This window comes from Marmota marmota, unplaced genomic scaffold (genome assembly GCF_001458135.2).
Source record: "Marmota marmota marmota unplaced genomic scaffold, marMar, whole genome shotgun sequence".
Classification (NCBI taxonomy): Eukaryota; Metazoa; Chordata; class Mammalia; order Rodentia; family Sciuridae; genus Marmota; species Marmota marmota.
This window is the reverse complement of record NW_026000174.1, coordinates 30731103-30749928: the sequence shown is the minus strand read 5'-3', so window position 1 is coordinate 30749928 and position 18826 is coordinate 30731103. Positions and strand designations below refer to the sequence as shown.

The window sequence follows — 18826 nt, the reverse complement described above, 5'->3', positions numbered from 1 at the left end:
ATACTATATTTGGGAGTATTTGAAAAATTTTTGAAAAAATATATAATATATAATAATATATAATATAATGTATAATAATATATATAATATATTTGAAAATATTTTCCTACCAGGGATGCATGATTTAGGAGGACACCTGTAGTCCCAGTTGCTCAGGAGGCCGAGGCAAGAGGACCATGAGTTCAGAGCTAGTCTCAGCAACTTAATCGAGGTCTTAAGTAGCTAAGCAAGAAGACCCTTTCTCTAAATAAAATATTTTAAAAGGGCTGGAAATGTACCTCAGTGGTTAAGCGCCCCTGGGTTCAATCCCTGGTACCAAGAAGAAAAAAAAAGGTCATTGAAAGACACATTTTCTAAAATGTTTCTACCAGTTTATAGATCAGATGGTACATAGTATGGCTGTTTGGCTTGCTTTTGCCTTTACTTGGGTTCCCTGTATTTCTTGACTATGTTTTCCAAATAATGTATAAAAACACATAGTCTCACAAGCCTGAATGTACTAAGAATAATGGTCAGAAAAACTGAAATCTCTGTTCTTATGAGTTCTAAAAATTGGGTGTTATAGTTTAGTAAACCTGTAGGAGACAATGAGTTCATTTTGCTTCTCTGGAAAAAGTACTGTAGCTGCTTTAATAATCCTTTTGTAGGCCTCTTGTGGAGGATCATTTGGGGAACAGGGTATTCTCTTGTGCCAATCATTTCCAGGGAGTGAAGTTCTTAAGAGACTTCTTAACTCGTCCAAATCATTTTAGGAGACTGTTTAGTACATGGTCCCTAGAGGTTATGAGGCCATTTAGGACTTCAGAAAATTATTTCTTTCTGTGTGTCTCATTAACCATCAATAACTATTCCCTCAGATAATAGAAAGCACAGAAACAATGGAATAGATAGATAACGGATGGTGCATGCCACCAAGTGGGGACTCAGTAATTATCTATTATCTATTGAATGTTGAATGAATATATATCATCTTGGGGCATGTTTTCCTAATTGATTTTGGTTGTACATTTCTGATGACATAACTTAATTACTAATACATGAAGCAATTTTAATGTAATGGTAACTAACATCCCATAAATATATGGAGAAGTACATTAACAATGTGGGGAATTAAAGCTCAATTGGAAATTTTATTAACACCACACCATGACATTCATAGATGATTGCAAGTGACTGATTATCCACTAGTTGTACTTTGCCTCATTTAGTTTTTTCAAATAGCTACTGTAACATTTTGGAGAGATTATATATGATCATGTAATACAAATATGTAGACACATACTTACACAAATAGTTATGCTCATGTATGCATGAACCAAATCAGGAAATACACTTAGAAACTGGTAAGAGTAGTTGTTTTAGGAATTAGACTGCGGAATCTGGCTGCTCTGTTTGCACATAATTGTGTGTGTGTGTGTGTGTGTGTGTATTTATATATTTAAATCCTTTTTATTGTGCTAAAATATACATAACATAAAATTACTATTGTGACTTTTAACACTAATTCATAATGTGTATTCAGTAAATTCACAACATTGTGTAACTATCACCACTATTTAATTTCTAGAACATTTCATTACCCACAAAAGGAAATTCTATAGTATACAATAAGTAATTGCTTCTATTTCCCCTCCTCTATCCCCTGTTAACTACTAATCTGCTTTCTGTCCCTATGAACTTACCTTTTCTGGATATTTTATATATACCTGTCCCTTGGTATCCTAACCCTTCTACTATATTGTGCTATATATTGCTTAATAAGAAATAATATCTCCACTGCTACATCGATGTTCATAGCNAAAAAAAAAAAAGAAAGAAATAATATCTCATTCACTTTTGTGTTCTTAGAACTCAGTACTATCTGTGCTTTTTGTAGGGGGGGTTATGGAATTAATTTTATTATGATCCTTAACCTTGTAATTTATATCATAGGTTTATAAATCATGCTTAAGGTTCTTCTTAATGATCTTCTTCCCATTATTAAATCATCAACTTCTAAGAAAAGACTTTATGAGACAGATAAAAATCTTGGACTGCTTTCCAAGAGTAAAGAACTTGTTGTCTATGGAGCAGTTTACCAAAACCTGGCTGTGTATCCAGACTCATATGGCAGGCTGCATTCCTGGAAGCTCCCTTTATCTACTTAAATGAAATCCTCAGAAAATGAGATAATCTGCATTTTTATTAAGCTTTCCAGGTTCTTTAGAAACACCGAGTCGAGCATGTGAGGAGTGCTGCAGGGAACTGACAGAAATGGAAGACTACATGGTCAAAAGCAGCTTAAAGTTTAGATGAAAAGACACACATGCAAGAAATAAATAGTAATTCATAACAAGAGTAAAGAAGCAATATGTGATTAATTGCCGCAAGAACTGTGCAGACAGTAAAGACTCTTGGAGTTAAGTGGAAAGAATTACTTTAGCCTGAGTAAGACTGAGATATGTGCCAGGTTATGATAAGACTGAGATATGTGCCAGGTTAGACTGGGGAGATTTGGACAGAGAGGTAGAGGAAATTGTACCAACTGCTAAGCGACTAGATCTGAGAGTTGCAAAAATTAAACACAACTCAGTTCTCACAGAGTGATAGCAATGTTTGGTGTAATAGTCACATAAAAGCACATCAAACATGTGGTAAATACAGTGAGAAACATTCCAGATGGAAAGAATTTGAGCAAAAGCCAACATCAGGAAAATGAAAAAATGCTTTGAGGAATGACTATAAGATCAGTAGAGTTTGAGCCAAAAGGTTATATAAAGAATACTTAAATATACTGTCTTTTAAACTCAAGAAAAGATTAAAAGGCTTGGGATCTTAATCTATGGAGCAGGAGACCTTTCTTGTCCTTTTCAAATCCTGTAGACACCAACTACTTTTGTGTACTCGTATGTCAACCATGAGCGTGAGGGCATTTCTGTTATTTAAAGTAGAGGAATCAGCCAGGTGGGGTGGCACATGACTGTAATCCTAGTGACTTGGAGGCTGAGGCAAGAGGATTACAAATTTGAGGCCAGACAGCAATTTAGTGAGGCCCTAAGCAACTTAGGGAGACCATGTCTCAAAATAAAAAATAAAAAGGGCTGCGGATGTGGCTCAGTGGTAAGTACCCCTGGGTTCAAACCCTAGTACAAAATAAATAAAGGAAGCTAAAGGAGGAAAAGAAATATAATTCTGGCAAAATAGTTTAGGGGCTAGATTATAAAGTTGTAAATTCAACTGCTCACTGGTTTTTAATATGGAGAAAGCTACAATGTACCAGTTTCCTCATCTTTTATGAGAATGTAGGACTGTTTTTAAATATAGTCTGTTTATTGGCATCTGAAGCCAGATTATCTGGGCTTGAATTCTGGCTCCTCTACTTACCAGTTTTATAACTTTAAGCAAATTACTTAACTTCTCTGGGCCTCAGATTACCCATCTATAAAATGAGGGTAATAATGCCCATTCTGTATTGTGGACTAGATTAAATAAGTAACTGTATGGAAAGTTGTTAGACCACTACCTGGCACATAGTTGATGGAATGAAAGGTATTCCTTCCAGTTCTTTAGGTTTTGTCTCATGACCAGGTATCCATTCTAAACCCTAGAACACAGGAATTACTTAAGAGGATTCATGAAGAATCACAGTTAAATTCAGACTTGGGATCTACCATCACCAGAACTATGTCAGAATCTGAGCTTAAACTGGGTAAAGTGTTTCCCAGTGGACACATTATACAAGAATTTCCTTCTGAAACTACTTTAGAAAGATGGCCTTAGAGAAAGATCCTTTTTCAAAACAAAAAATAAAAAGTTGCTAGGAATATAGCTCATTGACCTAGCACCGCTGGGTTCAATCCCTCATACCACAAAAGAAAGGAAAAAAAAAAAAAGAATATTAATTCTGGGAACTACTGTCCTCTGGATGCTAATATTCATTTACAAATGTTGATTAGACTCATGCCTTTTTTACTTTATTGTTTTTCTGTTGTTTCTGATAATAACAACTGGCCACTGTTTTGGCATGCACTCACTGTAAAGTACACAGTGAAGTAGAAAATATAGTTGTAAAATAGCATATTTGTGCTTGAGAATCAGAGGAAGGAAATCCATAGGCCAGCTTTTTCCCAAGTCATAACTGTTGCTTACCTGTAGGTCCCATTAAAAGTAGTTGTTACCCAAGAACAGCTGGATTTAAGTATAAAAAAAAGTTAAAAATGAGCCAAAGCCAGGTGCAGTGGTACACACCTGTAATCTCAGCTACTCTGGAGGTTAAGGCAGGAGGATCATAAGTTGGAGGCCTGCCTTAGCAATTATCAAGATCTTATTTCAGAATGAAAAATAAAGGGCTGATGACCTGGTTTAATCCCCAGTGATGGATGGATGGATGGATAGATAAAATAAAAACTTTTAAAAAGGGTTGGGGGATGTAATTCAGTGGTAAAGTACCTCTGGATTTAATTCACAGAACTGGGGAGGAAAAAAAAAGAATGGAGATATTTTAATTTAGAGATTTTCAAACCAATTTTTTGGTTTTTAAAGTAGAATCCTTAATAAATAAAACAGATCAAAGCAGCACTGCTGTGCTTGGAGAAGCCAAAGTAAGTGGCCTAGAGTCCTCCCAGATGGCCTCTGAGTCATTTTCAAGAAATTTTAGGACCCCTAAACTCAGTTTAGAAGTCAGTTAACTGATTGTAATTTCATTTTGTCTATAGCATATTATTCATTTTTCCTTAAAATTTTGTGAATTGCATATAAAACTCAATTTCTGTGAATGTTCTTGGTCCTATAATTTTGTTTAACGATAAACAAAATTGCTATCCCCCCCTCCTTCCTACTTGGGATATACTCTAGTTCTTAACCTTCAGCATTTTGCATACTTCCTATAGAAGTAGGATTGGTCTGGAGGCAGATCAATGCCTAAAAGTTCTGAATTTGTAGAAAAGAAAAAAAAATTTTTTTATTATGGACTAGAACTCGTTTAAAGCCTATATCTTGAACTCAGACTGTTTCTTTTTATTCATTAGATTTGTCTGCCTCTGCTCATTCCAAGGTGGTGATCTTCACAGTCAACTCTTTGGGTAGTTCTGAGTCTTATGTTGATGTTGTGCAGAGCAATGTGGATATGTTCAGAGCCCTTGTCCCAGCTCTGGGACATTACAGTCAACATGGTGTTCTGCTCGTTGCATCTCAACCAGGTAAAAAGTTTTATTTTAAATTAATTTGATGGTTTAATATATCAGTAGAATTCCCATTACTGATAAAAGCCATAAAACTTTAGATTATAAAGGGAAGGACAGAATATTCAGTAAATGGCTCTTTTAGTTAACAATACAGTATTTCTACATACTATCAGTTGTTTGTTATGATTATCATTAATCAAAAGATTACAACTTAACAATGTTTTATGAAATATAGTATTGGGTTCCTGTTGTTAGTCATATCTTCCTTAGTGAGAAAATGGTTAACCTCCTGCCTTTGCCCCAAGAAAAATGCAGTGACTTATGTGAAACACTGTAACTCTGAAGTATTATAAAATGTTAGTAACATCTCAGAGTGCATTTTTCACTTTTTATATTTTATAAATTGTTTTGAAAGTGTTTTACTTGAAAAAGAAATATTTTCAAGGCGTTAGGTGTTATTGAACTCAAATTGGTGAACAGACTTTAAAATGTTCCCAGTACAGGGTTATGGTATGTATTTCACTTGTTTTTCTAAAGCAGTTGGTGGAGGGACATTGGTGTCTTTGATTTCTGACATCCTTTTGGCATGTACAAAAAAAAGAGTTGTGTTTTTGTTTAGAATACTATACTGAATAGTAGTAGTTTTTTAATTGATATTTTCATTTAAAAATAGAAACTCAGCTTAAAATAGATACAGAAAAATTTTATTAGTTAAATGAAATGATTACTTTCTATATTCAGTTTTCTTTTCTTTTTTTTTTGCCTAAATATTCTAGGAAATTATATGTTCCATCCTAACAATTTAATATGTAAGAACAAAGTTGTGTAAAGTCTTTTTGAAACCTGGTTAGTGTACTTAGAAAATATATATTTATGCCTCAATGCATTTAGGATCTAAGAAGAATATATAGAAGCTCTAATATACCTTGATTATTATAATAATAAATATTTTATTTGTGAACTAGACTCAAAATGCATATTTTTAAATCTTTATATTTTTCACCTTGTATGTGACATTTAGTGGAAATAATGACCTATGTGACATGGAAACTGAGTACATTTCCTGCATATCGAGTGATTGGAATTGGATGTAATCTTGATTCACAGAGATTACACTATATTATTACAAATACCTTGAAAGCACAGACTTCAGGCAAAGAAGTTTGGGTTATTGGTGAGCAGGGAGAAGACAAAGGTAAGAAATACATTTTTATTAGTTACATTGATAAATCACCAGTGGTCATGACAATTGGATATATCTGGGGACTTTAGAATTGTGGAGCTTTTTTGGCTTTTGTTTCACATTTGAGTGCCTTCTGTATTTTGGGCCCAGTATTATAAATAGACTCTTCATGTGTGTCATTGTCCTTCTAATTACTTTTCCTTAAGTGTAAGATTAGGCAAGATCTGTTAGTAAGGTTTTATAATTTCTTTTATTGCATTTCAGAGTCCCAGGACAAATTTAAAAGTTTAATTTTCCAGAAAAAGACATTTAAATATATTTAAAGCATTTATAAAACCCTTCTTCATCACTCATCCCAACCTCCAATCTTACTTCTGTTTCCTAAATTTAAATCTTCTCCCTATAGGCAAAGGCACATAAAGTATGGCATGTTCATGGGATTAAAAAAAAAAAGAATCTGGACTATTTGTTGCAAAGGGTTTTAACCAGGTCAAGCTGGTTGAAATCACATTTTGGAGATCTCTGAATACCTGATCAACAAATTGGAAGGTGAATCTCTGGCAAAGGGAAACCATGAGAATGAAATGTTGAAATGGTACTCTGTTCAGCAGAGGTGTTGTAGGTAGAGCAAGGCATAGAAAATAACCTTTCTTCCTGTGGGGAGGCAATCATTTAACTGAAGAACTGGAGAAAAACCATGTATGTTAAAAGTTAGATATTAAACCATGGTGCCATAAAGCAAATTGTCTTCTCTAAACTATTTTCTTGGAATATAAACTCTGTATCTGCTTTGATGCCATTAAAACAAATAAAATTACTGACAGTGGTGATAGCTAGGTTAGAGGTAACTTTTAAACATTTATACTTTTCTTTATTTTCCAATTTAATCATTATAGATATAAAGGATTTATGTAATTTTAAAGAAAAATTTAAAAATAAAATACAGCAGTATCTTAAATCTGTATAAATCTGTACTAGCTACCTATAAAGTTGAGTGTTATAATGAATCAGGCTATAGAATAAACCTTAAAAAAAATTCTGACAGTGTGATTGAACAGAAATGGTTTTTAGAGCTGGGGATGTAGCTCAGTGGTAGAATGCATGCATGGGGCTCCAGGTTCCATTCCTAATACCACACACAATAAATAAATAAATAAATGGGAAGAAAAGAAAAAAAGAAAGGGAAAAAAAGGAGAAAGAGGAAGGGAAGGATGGATTAATTTTCAGGCTCCACAGTTGCTTCCTGATACAAAATACTAAACAATAGATTCCTCAAAAAGGGTAGCAAACAAGAACTTGGAGTAGATGTATTGAGTAATGAATGTCTGGGGATTCAAACAAACCCAAGACCCTGAATTTTACTCATTAACATTGACATTCTGGTCCATGTTGATCACTTGTTTGCTGATCAATCTGTACTCAGTTAAGACATTACCAGTACCACTGAAGCTATCTACCTAAGTACTTTTCCATATTCTACTTCCTTGCTTGCCATCTAGTGGTAACATGAGACCACTATTTTGGGTTTTGTCTTTTGCTTTTTATGGTACTAGGAATAGAACCCAACACCTCACACCACTGAGGTACACCCCTAACCCTTGGGTTACTTTTAATCCTGTCTTCTCTCTTGCTTCAAAGACATTTATTCTGTAGATCAGTATACTTACTGGCCTTAATGTGAGCAATCCACAAGATACTTCTGGAAAAATATACCCTGACTCTCTAAACAGCTGTAGAAATTCAGTCCCAAAATAGAAGGTTTCCAAAGGTGGAAGGAATTAGTCTCAGTGCAGTTCCCAGCAGAACAAATGGCAAGTGCTTGCAACATTTAGAAGCCTATTATATGCAGCCTTCTGAGGAAACAGTGCTTTCTACTCCTACAGTAAAACAGCAATTCTAGTGCTGATATTGATAAGAAAGAAGAGGTAAGGAGGCTACAAGTAAACTTTAGAGATCATATTTCTTGGGGATTGTAGTTCAAAATCTTTTCTCATCCTTTGTAATTAGTACAGCAAATGCAGTACAATCAATAGAAAAATAGCTATTGCTAGAGAAGGAAAAAACTTGTATTAAAAAGACTAATACAGGTACTCTTCCCTAAAAAAGATTATTTGTACACTTAACTCCTTAGACAAGCATTGGCAAAATATAACTAATTCTTCATTTAATTTTTAGTGCCCATTTGGAGTGACCAAGAAATGAGTCATAGCTCTCAGGTGCAGCTGTCCAACAGGTAACACACTGTAAATCTGTACCTGACCAACTAAAAATTATGTACTTCATAGCTAATATAATAGCTATTTACATAGCATGTTCTTATCAAGCTTCTGTAAACAAAGCTAGCTAGTATGGACAAATCCAAAAGCATAAGGGAGCAGAACCCTGGTGTGGTGGCACACACCTATAATCCCAGCAATTTAGGAGATTGAAGCAGGAGGATTGCAAATTTAAGGCCAGCCTCAGCAACTTAGCGAGATCTTGTCTCAAAATAAAAAATAAAAAGGGGTGCTGGAGTTGTGGCTCAGCGGTAGAGCACACGCTCAGCACATGTGAGACCCCGGGTTCCATCCTCAGCACCACATAAAGATAAATAAATAAAATAAAGGTATTGTGTCCAACTACAACTAAAAAAAAAAAAAAAAAGGGTTGGGGATGTGGCTCAGTAATTAAACATCTCTGGGTTCAATCCTGGTCATGCCCCTCCCCCCAAAAGAAACTATAATGGAGCAGTATTTTATTTTATTTTGCTTTTTAATTGTTTAAAAATATTTATTTTATAGTTGGACACAATACCTTTATTTCACTCATTTATTTTTTACCTGGTGTTGAGGATCCAACTCAGGGTCCCACGCGTGTGAGACCAGCGCTCTACTGCTGAGCCACAACCCGAGCCCCGGAGCAATATTTTATAGTTTTCGGTTTCTTCTTGTTTTTTTTTTAATCTTTGGTTTCTTATCTGAAGAGTGTTTTGCAAACTTTGCAAACTCTTCCAGATAACACAGTTGACATTTAAAGGGTATAACATATTCCTTATTTGTAAACAGTGATTTATTTCTCTCATGCCTAAACATATGAGGATATTAGCAATTTCGTTACAAGAGTTCATATAACTTAAAAATTTTTATGTATTAATCATACATAAATACACTTGAAAATCAGTCTAATATGAATAAATAATGTTCAGGAGGAAAAAATATAATGTATAGGTCCTTGTATCTTTCACTTTTGTTTGGAGACCTTTTGAGAGTCAAGCTCCATAAAGTTGGACTTTATACACTATATATTTTCATACCATCACATAATAACAGTTTTTCCTGAAGTCCAAGTGGTGGTGACTTTTGTTTTTTGTTTTTCTAATTTTTAATATTTTTTTCAACGCCCCCCCATTTCACAGACTCCCTTGGGACAAAGGGATTTTAGTGTTGTTTTTTTTTTTAATATATTTTTTAGTTATAGTTGGGCACAATACCTTTATTTTATTTGTTTATTTTTATGTGGTGCTGAGGATCGAACCCAGCGCCTCGCATGTGCTAGGTGAGTGCTCTACCACTGAGCCACAATCCCAGCCCTATTTGTTTTGTTTTTTTGTACTGTAGTAACAAAAGATTGAACCCAGAGGTGCTTTTGGACTGAGTACATTCCCAGCCCTTTTTTTAATTTTGAGACATAGCTCACTATGTTGCTGGCCTCAGACTTGTGATCTGCCTGTCTCAGCCTCCCAAGTTGCTGGGATTACAGACCTATACCACCACACTGAGCAGGATTTTAACTTTTAAACTTTCAGTTTATGTTTTTTAGAATATAACGACTGGAATTTCCTCCTTATTTAGAAGATTAGTGTGATATGATTCATTCTAATTTGATTATATAATCTTAATTTATATATTTTTATTTGTTTGGTGGTTCTGGGTATTAAACCCAGGGCCTCGAGCATGCTAAGCATTTATTTACACTACCACTAAGCAATATTCCCTGTAGTTTATCATTTTTGTGGTACGGGGGATGGAATGCAGGGGTGCACTACTGTTGAGCTACATCCAGCCCTTTATATTTATTTATTTTATTTTGAGACAGTCTCACTATGTTGCTGATGCTGGCCTCAAAGTTATGATCACCCTGCCTCAGCCTCCCAAGTAGCTGATATTACAGATATGCACCACCATGCCCAGCTCCTCCCTATATCTTTTGAAAGGAATAAATTCAAATGATTGTTTAATTTATATTGTTCTTTTAACAAAAATAACATATGCTTATTATAAAACTTCAAATACTACAGATATTTATAAAGTAGAATGTAAAAAGCTGGGGTAAATCTATCTTCCAGAGAAGTTTTAGTGTCCAGTTTTTTTTAATGCTTCTACAAATATATTATTATTATTTTTATAATAGACTTATGCTACTTACACTGTCTTGGAAGTTTATTTTAAAAAAATAAATTTGTGATATTTTTCCATATTATATATGACAATCTAGTATCTAATTTTTCAGGGGTCTTTTTGGTAGGATGTTATTTTTCCAGTACTGGGCACTGAACCTGGGGTGCTTTATCACTCAGCTACATTCCCAGCCCTTCTAAATTTTTTTTTTTTTTTACTTTTTGAGACAGGGTCTTGCTAAGTGGCTGAGGCTGGCCTCAAACTTGCAATTCTCCTGCCTCAGCTTCCCGAGTCAATGGAATTACAGGCGTATACCACTGGCTACCTATTCTTAAGAATAAAAGCTATATGATACTACATTTGGTAATAATTTATTTATTTTTTTTTTAAATATTTATTTCTTAGTTTTAGGTGGACACGATATATTTTATTTTTATGTGGTGCTGAGGATCAAACCCAGTGCCTCATGCATGCTAGGCAAGCACTCTACCACTGAGCCATAACCCCAGCCCGGTAATGATTTATTTAACGGTCCCCTTTTGATGAGTTGTTTCCAAATACAGAAAACATGTTTATGTGTATATCTTTACACATTTGAGTATATTACTATAGGATAAATTCCTAGAAGAATAATTTTTAGATCAGATGTTGCCAAATTTTTCTAAAATCTTAGATCACTTTATACTCTCAATAGTAGTTATAGGAATGCCTATGTATAGCTTCTTCAAATTTAGTTATCAGACTTTTAATCTTTGCCAGGGGTAATAGGCAAAACTGGTATTTATTGTTTTAATTCCTAATTAGTTAAATCATCAGGGTGGTGAGAATCTTTTAAAGCATCTCTCTGTGAACTATGAATCTGACATTTTAAGGAAAGCTTAAATAATCATTCAATTATCTGAAAGCCTTCCTAAAACCATTACTGTATAACTCTTATTTCTGTGCATAAAAACACCTAGTTAATGCCTTAAACAGAATGTAAAACTAAATGGTGAATATTTTTTGCATTTTCTAAGGTCTTTTTTTGTTTTGTTTTTTTTTTTTTTGTAATCTAGAGCCATGGAACTATTAAAGGTAAAAGGTCAAAGATCCTGGTCTGTTGGACTATCTATAGCTGACCTGGTCGACAGTATTGTAAACAATAAAAAGAAAGTACATTCTGTATCAATTTTAGCAAAGGTAATGGTTATTCTCATTGTCTCATTTTAAACTTTCATATTAATAATATAAAACCAGCAAAACTGTTGTTCACACTCTAATGCAGGTGTCTTCAATGTCACCAGCTTTCAGTGTAAGATGTTGGAGGTGGCACTTCAGCCTAAGCCCTATGCTATTTAACTGTGAGAAGTCTGGATCTCTACCAGGTTGTCCTCTCACCCTCATGTAATTTTTGGGAATCTCCAAGCAGTGTTTATATATTCCATAAACAACTTCTGGTTGTGATTTATTATATCAGCCAGCCACATCACCTCAAACTGATGTGCCAACTTGTCTCAGCTAGTTATCAGTCTGTTTCTCCAATTGCCTGTCTTTTGCTGCTTTTACCCAGAGCATAAATTCCCTAGAGTATAGCTAAGATGAAACACAAATGCTTAATCAGACTTTCGTGAAGACTTAGAATACCAGGAGCGAAATACAATATGGAAAAGAAAACTTAAAAAAGGTTACTGTATTGTACCCAGATTCCATGGGATGTCCCTCTCCAAGGAATCTACTTTGTCCATCTTTTTCTTATGATATGACCTTTTTTTTTTTTTTTTTTGCAGTGATTCACTTCTATTATAATCCCTATATTTTTCATTTTAGGGATATTATGATATAAATAGTGAAGTGTTTTTAAGTTTACCTTGCATCCTTGGAACTAATGGAGTATCTGAAGTCATTAAAACCACAGTGAAGGAAGACACAGTGACTGAGAAACTCCAAAGCAGTGCATCCTCAATCCATGGTCTCCAACAACAGTTAAAACTTTGACTCTCAAACACAGTTACCTGAAAGAAAAGATCATTTAATTTTGCCAACATATATTAGATTTGAGTATGTCTGTGTCTTATTTGTCTTACCAACTGCTTGGTTAAGGTAGATGGTTTCTTGGTTAGGTTTGTCATTTGATCCTGAATGAGTTAGATAAGGAAGGAGAAAAAAAATCTAATTTCATTCGGGATACTTAACATATCTATACTGTTCTTCAAGCTACAACAAGGATAAACATGCATCTGCAGTGTGTAATATTTTAAATTGTGTACCCCAAACTCAAAGCACACTAATCACTTTGGAGATATACTGAAAGAAATGAATTTTATAAAGGTTACTTTTTGACATTTATAATAAATATGATAACCTAAAGATCCAGAATGGGCCTTATTTATAAAATCTGTGCTAGGTGCATATTCAAAAGATTCATAGTTTAATGTTGATGTTCTTTTGCAAAACACAGTTGGTAATAATGGTAAGACATTTTCTTTTCCTTTTCAAATTCATTAGCTACCAGAACTGGGAAAGAATTTTATATGCACTTTAAAATAGTAAAAGGTAAATGTAAAATTTTTAACATATAAAGAAAAAGTATATGTAATTTAATTTCCAGTAGGATTTCCTTTCTGAAATTGTCTATAACCTCTTCTTGGACTATATAAGATCCCCCAAATGACATGTGATAGTAGTAGAAGCATGGAAGAAATGTATGTTTTGGTAGAAACAGATTATGAGTAAAACCTTTTCTTTTAAAGCCAAAATATGAAGACTTCATAAAAACCATTGGTCTTAAGGGATAGAGGCTGAGTGGACTGATGGTTCTGAGCAAATCCTTTAACCACTCCAGAAGAAACAATTCAGAGTACATATGCTTTAGAAATGAATCATTAACAATGTTTTTAAAAATTTTTTTTAGTTGTAGATGGACACAATATTTATTTTTATGTGGGTGCTAAGGCTAGAACGTTCCTCACACCTGTGAGACAGGTGCTCTACCACTGAGCTACAGCCCCAGCCCCTCATTAATAATGTTTTCATGTGTTAAATAGAGCATATTATTACTATTTTGATACACAACTAATAGTAACAGCTAACATCAACACTATATAACAGGAATTATAATTAGCACTTTACTATTTTATTGAATCCTCATAATAACCCACTAAGGTAGGGACTATTATCATCATCATCTTATAGAGGAGAAAGTTCAAATTTATAGTCTTTACTTTTTTAAGGTACTAATAGGGATAAAATGCTTAACAGCCAAAATAGTGATCACAAGACCCTAAAGTTGAGGTCCTAAATACTAGGAAAAATTACTTTCATTCTCTAAAAGTTTACTTTTAAAAAACATAAATTTTTAGAACGACTAATTCCCTAGCTTCCTAATCTGTCCTCAGCAAACAGCAGAGGCAGCTATGAACTAAGAGGCTTTTATTTAGTCATCTAGTTATTTATTTGGAACTTATTATACTCCAGGCACTAACAGTGAACATGCCTGGACTACATACAAGCATTCCTGATCCTTATAATTTAGTTTGGGAAACAATAAATCAAATCCTACATATGTACAATTCCAATTGTAGTAAGTACCGTGAAGAAATCCAAAGTGTCTTGTAAACATAATAGGTACATACAAATCTGGGCAGAGAGATAGGAGCCAAATGGTTTATAAGGGTAGACACATTGTAGAGGGTAAATAGTCATTCTAATGCTCACTTAATAAAAGTGGTGAATTTCAGTAATTAAGGTAACATTCAGTATCCCATGTTTAAGAAAGTAAAAAAGTATTTAATATGCTTGGAAAGATTCCCACCATATTAACTGGATAAAAATTGTGGACATTTGGAGTGGGGGTGTAGTTAGTGGTAGAGCATTTACCTAGCACACACAGACTCTGGGTACTATCCCAGCACTATAAAAACAATGACCAAAAAACATTTGGATATTTGAAGAGATAAGCATTAGATTTGATTTGATTATTTTGGTTTTACTCTAACAATGTATCGTTTTTTATGAAATAGTAAAACTGAGAGAAACATATCTTATATTTTTAACTAGCCTTTTATAATAAGTGATAACTAATCAAAAATTTGGTAATTTCTAAAATCTTAATTTATAACTTTTTTCTTTTCTTTCTCTAATATATTCTTGAACAACAATCTAACTGCAAAATATTACTGTCTCCTAGATAAATTGCCAAGAGTTCACTACATTAATTATAACAGGAACATGACAACACAACATTTAGAGTACCTACTGTTATTCCAAATATTGTGTTAGAATTTGAATATTCCAAGATGAACAATGGTCCTTACCCTCTAGAAGGCCACAATATAGAAGTAATTCTGCTTCAGACATTCCCTTGAATATTGAGTATTAGTAATTATGTTGTTAAGTTCCACATATATGTCAAGAAGCAACTACCACCAACTACCACCTCACTATGATTTGATGATAATTTAACATTCAGTGCTTCTGTTAACTTTCACTTTTTTGTTTTTCCATAATTATGCAGTGCCTCTTCTTGTTATGATTTTTAGTGGGGCTTGTATTAAAAATGCTTTTGTGATACTATAGTAGAAGATATATTTTTACTTTCCAATTTATATTGTTTTCCTTAAATATCAAGAATAATGAATAAAGTTTGATTTTTAAATTCACCATGTGATGCCTAATTTATTCAAGTTAAAGGAAGTTTATTCAGATTTGGAGATTTGTTTCATATAATTCACACAGCACCTAGTACATTTAATTACTTAAGCGACTCTTAAAATGAGATTGGATTTTATCAACTGTTTTCAAAATTATTTTAGCAAAACTTTTTGTTGTTGTTCTAATTGAAGTTACTTTTGAACAAGCTGTGACTTTGAGAACACTTTGAAAACCATATTTTTAAGCAACATAAAAGAGCAGGAGCAGTAGAACTGACCTTTTGGTTTGACTAGAGCTAACATATGGTTGTCCAGGAATAATATATATCTCTTAAATTGCCTTTATGTGTCTGTATTGACAACACTTTATAATATCTCCACATACTTTCAAAATAGGCCCTTCTGTGTCTGTGACTTTCACTTAGATGCCAGCTTAGAAGGGAATCAATACCATGGTCTGTTCTCATCAGCACTATATTAAAATCATTCAAATGAATCATACTTCACATAATCAAACCTAAGTTTTACAATACTTTGACACTGTGCTTATAAAACTGGTGATGATGTGGAATAATGACTAATATAATTCATCATAACGAGCCAAGCCTGGTGGCACATGTCTGTAATACTAGAACTCTGCGAGGCTGAGGCAGGAGGAAAGGAATTTCAAGGCAAGCCTAGGCAACTTAACAGGACCCTATATCAAAATAAAACAAGGCCTGGAGATGTAGCTCAGTGGTTAAAGTGCTTGCATAGCGTGCACAAACACCTGGGTTCAATCCCCAGTATTACAAAAAACACAAGTTACCATAACCCCAAGGGTGCTCTGCCACTAAGCTACATCCTCAGTCCCTTTATTTTACTTTAAGACAGGGTCTCTGCTAAATTGCTGAGGGTGGCCTTGAACTTCTGATCTTCCGAAAGGCTCACTACCTATTCTTGCACTATACAAGACCATGAAGATCTGAAAATACGCCTGCCCCAAGGACTTGTATTTGGTGGACAGGCTGGTAGTTGAACACAAAGCAAGGTAAAATGCAGCCTGTATTTTCAACTGCGTCTAGGCAGACAAGAAAAGTTCTAACTTAGGAAAGGTATCTTGGTGAAGAAATTATTGTCTGGCTTCCTGAAAAACAAGGGCTTTCTACACTTCGCCCTTGCAAACGTAGTATGAAGGACTTTTAAGTTTTAAAAAAGACAAAAACACCTGATAACCAAAGAAACCTTGGACGTCTTCTAATGTAAGCCGCTCATCTTAGAGATGGAAGGGAAAAAAAAAATAAAGGCGAAACTAAAAGTGTACTTGCCTACTATTCTCACAAGAGCAAGTCGGTAGCAGAACATTTCTGCCAGTACAGTACCCTCCCACTTGATGAATCAGTCGTTAGTGCTCACTGGAAGTCCATCATACTTCTTGCCCTTCATGCACCTGCTTCCTAAGTCTTAAGGTGACTGAAATACCTGCCAGTCTTATCCAAGCCCAGAGCCTCGACACTCGGAGTACACCTGCCCTCATTTTTGGGACTCGGTCGGTCGAGTACCGCAACGCCAGTGGCGAGTTGATATAAACCCACACTATGACTGAACTCCGCCGCTTAGCGTGTACAACACTGTCTGCAGGACCGCGGCCTCGGAAGTGACGTAGCGGAAGTGGAAGTGCTGTGGTGGTGCTGACTTCCTGTTGTTAGAGGCAGAGGGGGTGGGGGGCTGGCCGCTTGGAGTGCGATTGTGTGGGGCGGCCTGGGCGGCCCGGGAGCGGCTGACCCTCTGCCTGCGTGGACCGGAGTCGCTAGGCGTCCGTCATGGCGGTGTCGGAGAGTCAGCTCAAGAAAATGGTGTCCAAGGTGAGGCCGCGACGCTCTCTCAGCCCCGCGCGCGCCCACCACTCCCTTCCGCGCCTGGCCCGGACCGGACCAGCCAAGCCCAGCCCAGCTAGTCTCCCGAGCTGGCCGGAAGCCTCAGTGCGGTCCTCCGCTGCCTTCGCGGCCCCCACTCCCGAGGCGTCAAAGGCCTCGGAATCTGTTTATACCCGGGTAGGGAAAATGGGGGGCGGCGACCGTCAACAAAGGCCCAGAGGCCGTCTGCCACCTGCCGCCTGTCCTTCGCTCTTCGGGAGAGTTTGGAGCCGTCTGTCGGGCGGTATAATTTTCCTCTTAAAATGTGTAAACAGAGCCGGTCGTGCTTAGTTTCTGATCTGAGGTCCCAGAAACCCGTCAGTCTGCCCTTCCCTCGCTGGGGAGACTGTGGCCTTTGCAGTTTTGTATCCCCCGCGTAACTCAACACCGGGCCGGCAAGAGAGTAGAATTGGCTCGGTTAAGTCAAAACGTCCAAAATACCAGTCCTTCGCTACCTCGGAAGCGTGAGTTTAAATTACAGTCCTCACAACTCAACTAGTATATTTTTTTTTTCATTTTTAAAACAATCAGGCATTTTAAAGTTGTGGTTTAATTTGGTAATCACTTCAAAATGTGGTACTTGACGCCGGAGTGGAACGGTTTGGTTTGGTTTTGCGGGGGGAGGGAGGTGTAATTTTAAATTAATTGGAATAACATGTGAAGTGGTCGAGAGTTGAGCCTTCCCCAGTTCAATGGCTTAGCTTTAGATAGTTTGGTCAAAGCAGAATTGGTTTCTACCAATTATCCTCGGTTTAAGCAGTTTTCAATTTATAATAAAGCGCACTATTATATATAACACTTTTGTTTTTCCCTGTTTAAAAAAAAAAAGTGCTTAACTGAAGACCAAATAACTTCTAAAGAGAAAGTTTCATGGAGGGGCTGAGGCGTGAGGATTGCAAGCTCAAAAGCCAGCCTCAGTAACTTAGTGAGATCCTGATTCAAAATAAAATATTCAATCCCAGTACCAAAAAGAGAGAGAAAGTTTCAAAATAGAGAATGTCTCCTACACAAAAAGTACATTAAATAGTATTTTGGAAATTGATAGTATATTTTAGAGGAAAGTAAAGCAGGCTAGGCCCTTAGTACCCTAAGTAGCTTAGTGAAACCCTGACCCAAAATAAAAAACAAAAAGGACTGGGGATTGGTTCCATGTTAAAATGACCCTAAATTCAATCCACAGTACCAAACAAAAAAAGAAAAAGAAAAAAAAAAGTTAACCAGGAACGAGAAATACTGTGCTAGTGGGTAGAAAATGGGGATAGGTTACAATTTTATATCAGAGTAAAGGAAGAGAGTAGGTTTAGACATTGAACTTCAGTGGTTGGGAGATTTTGGAGGCCCTAGCAAGCTGTTATAGGGATTTGACATTTAGTTGGACAATGATGGCAGGTGTTTTGACAGTAGTGTTCAACAAAACTGTGTTGAAACTAGACTTCAGGGGTACTAGTGGAGGCACAGTCATCTGTGAAGAGGCTTTTGAAATAATCTAGATGAGAAATGCTGGCAATATGACCAGGATTGTACCTGTGGAGGTAGTGAGAAGTGATCAAACTGTAGAGTATTTTGAAAGTAGTGTTAGCAG

At 35.6% G+C, this 18826-nt stretch overlaps 2 protein-coding genes across 7 annotated transcripts in view; both read left to right on the top strand.

The window, feature by feature from the left end:
• Positions 1–13067, top strand: part of Uevld (UEV and lactate/malate dehyrogenase domains) — a 40198-nt gene extending 27131 nt beyond the window's left edge. For 4 of the 6 annotated variants that reach the window (XM_015477688.2, XM_048788458.1, XM_015477691.2 and 1 more), the window contains 5 exons: positions 5007–5177; positions 6184–6357; positions 8521–8578; positions 11777–11900; positions 12528–13067. In XM_015477688.2, coding sequence (XP_015333174.1) covers positions 5007–5177; positions 6184–6357; positions 8521–8578; positions 11777–11900; positions 12528–12695 — 695 coding nt within the window. In that variant the 3' untranslated portion in view covers positions 12696–13067. Of the gene's footprint in view, positions 1–2189; positions 3009–5006; positions 5178–6183; positions 6358–8520; positions 8579–11776; positions 11901–12527 lie in introns of those variants that run through there. The other 2 variants (XM_048788459.1, XM_048788460.1) reach the window with 2 other exon arrangements.
• Positions 13068–17009: 3942 nt separating this feature from the next.
• Positions 17010–18826, top strand: part of Tsg101 (tumor susceptibility 101) — a 52172-nt gene continuing 50355 nt past the window's right edge. The window contains exon 1 of the mRNA XM_015477686.2: positions 17010–17193. Coding sequence (XP_015333172.1) covers positions 17152–17193 — 42 coding nt within the window. The 5' untranslated portion in view covers positions 17010–17151. The remainder of the gene's footprint in view (positions 17194–18826) is intronic.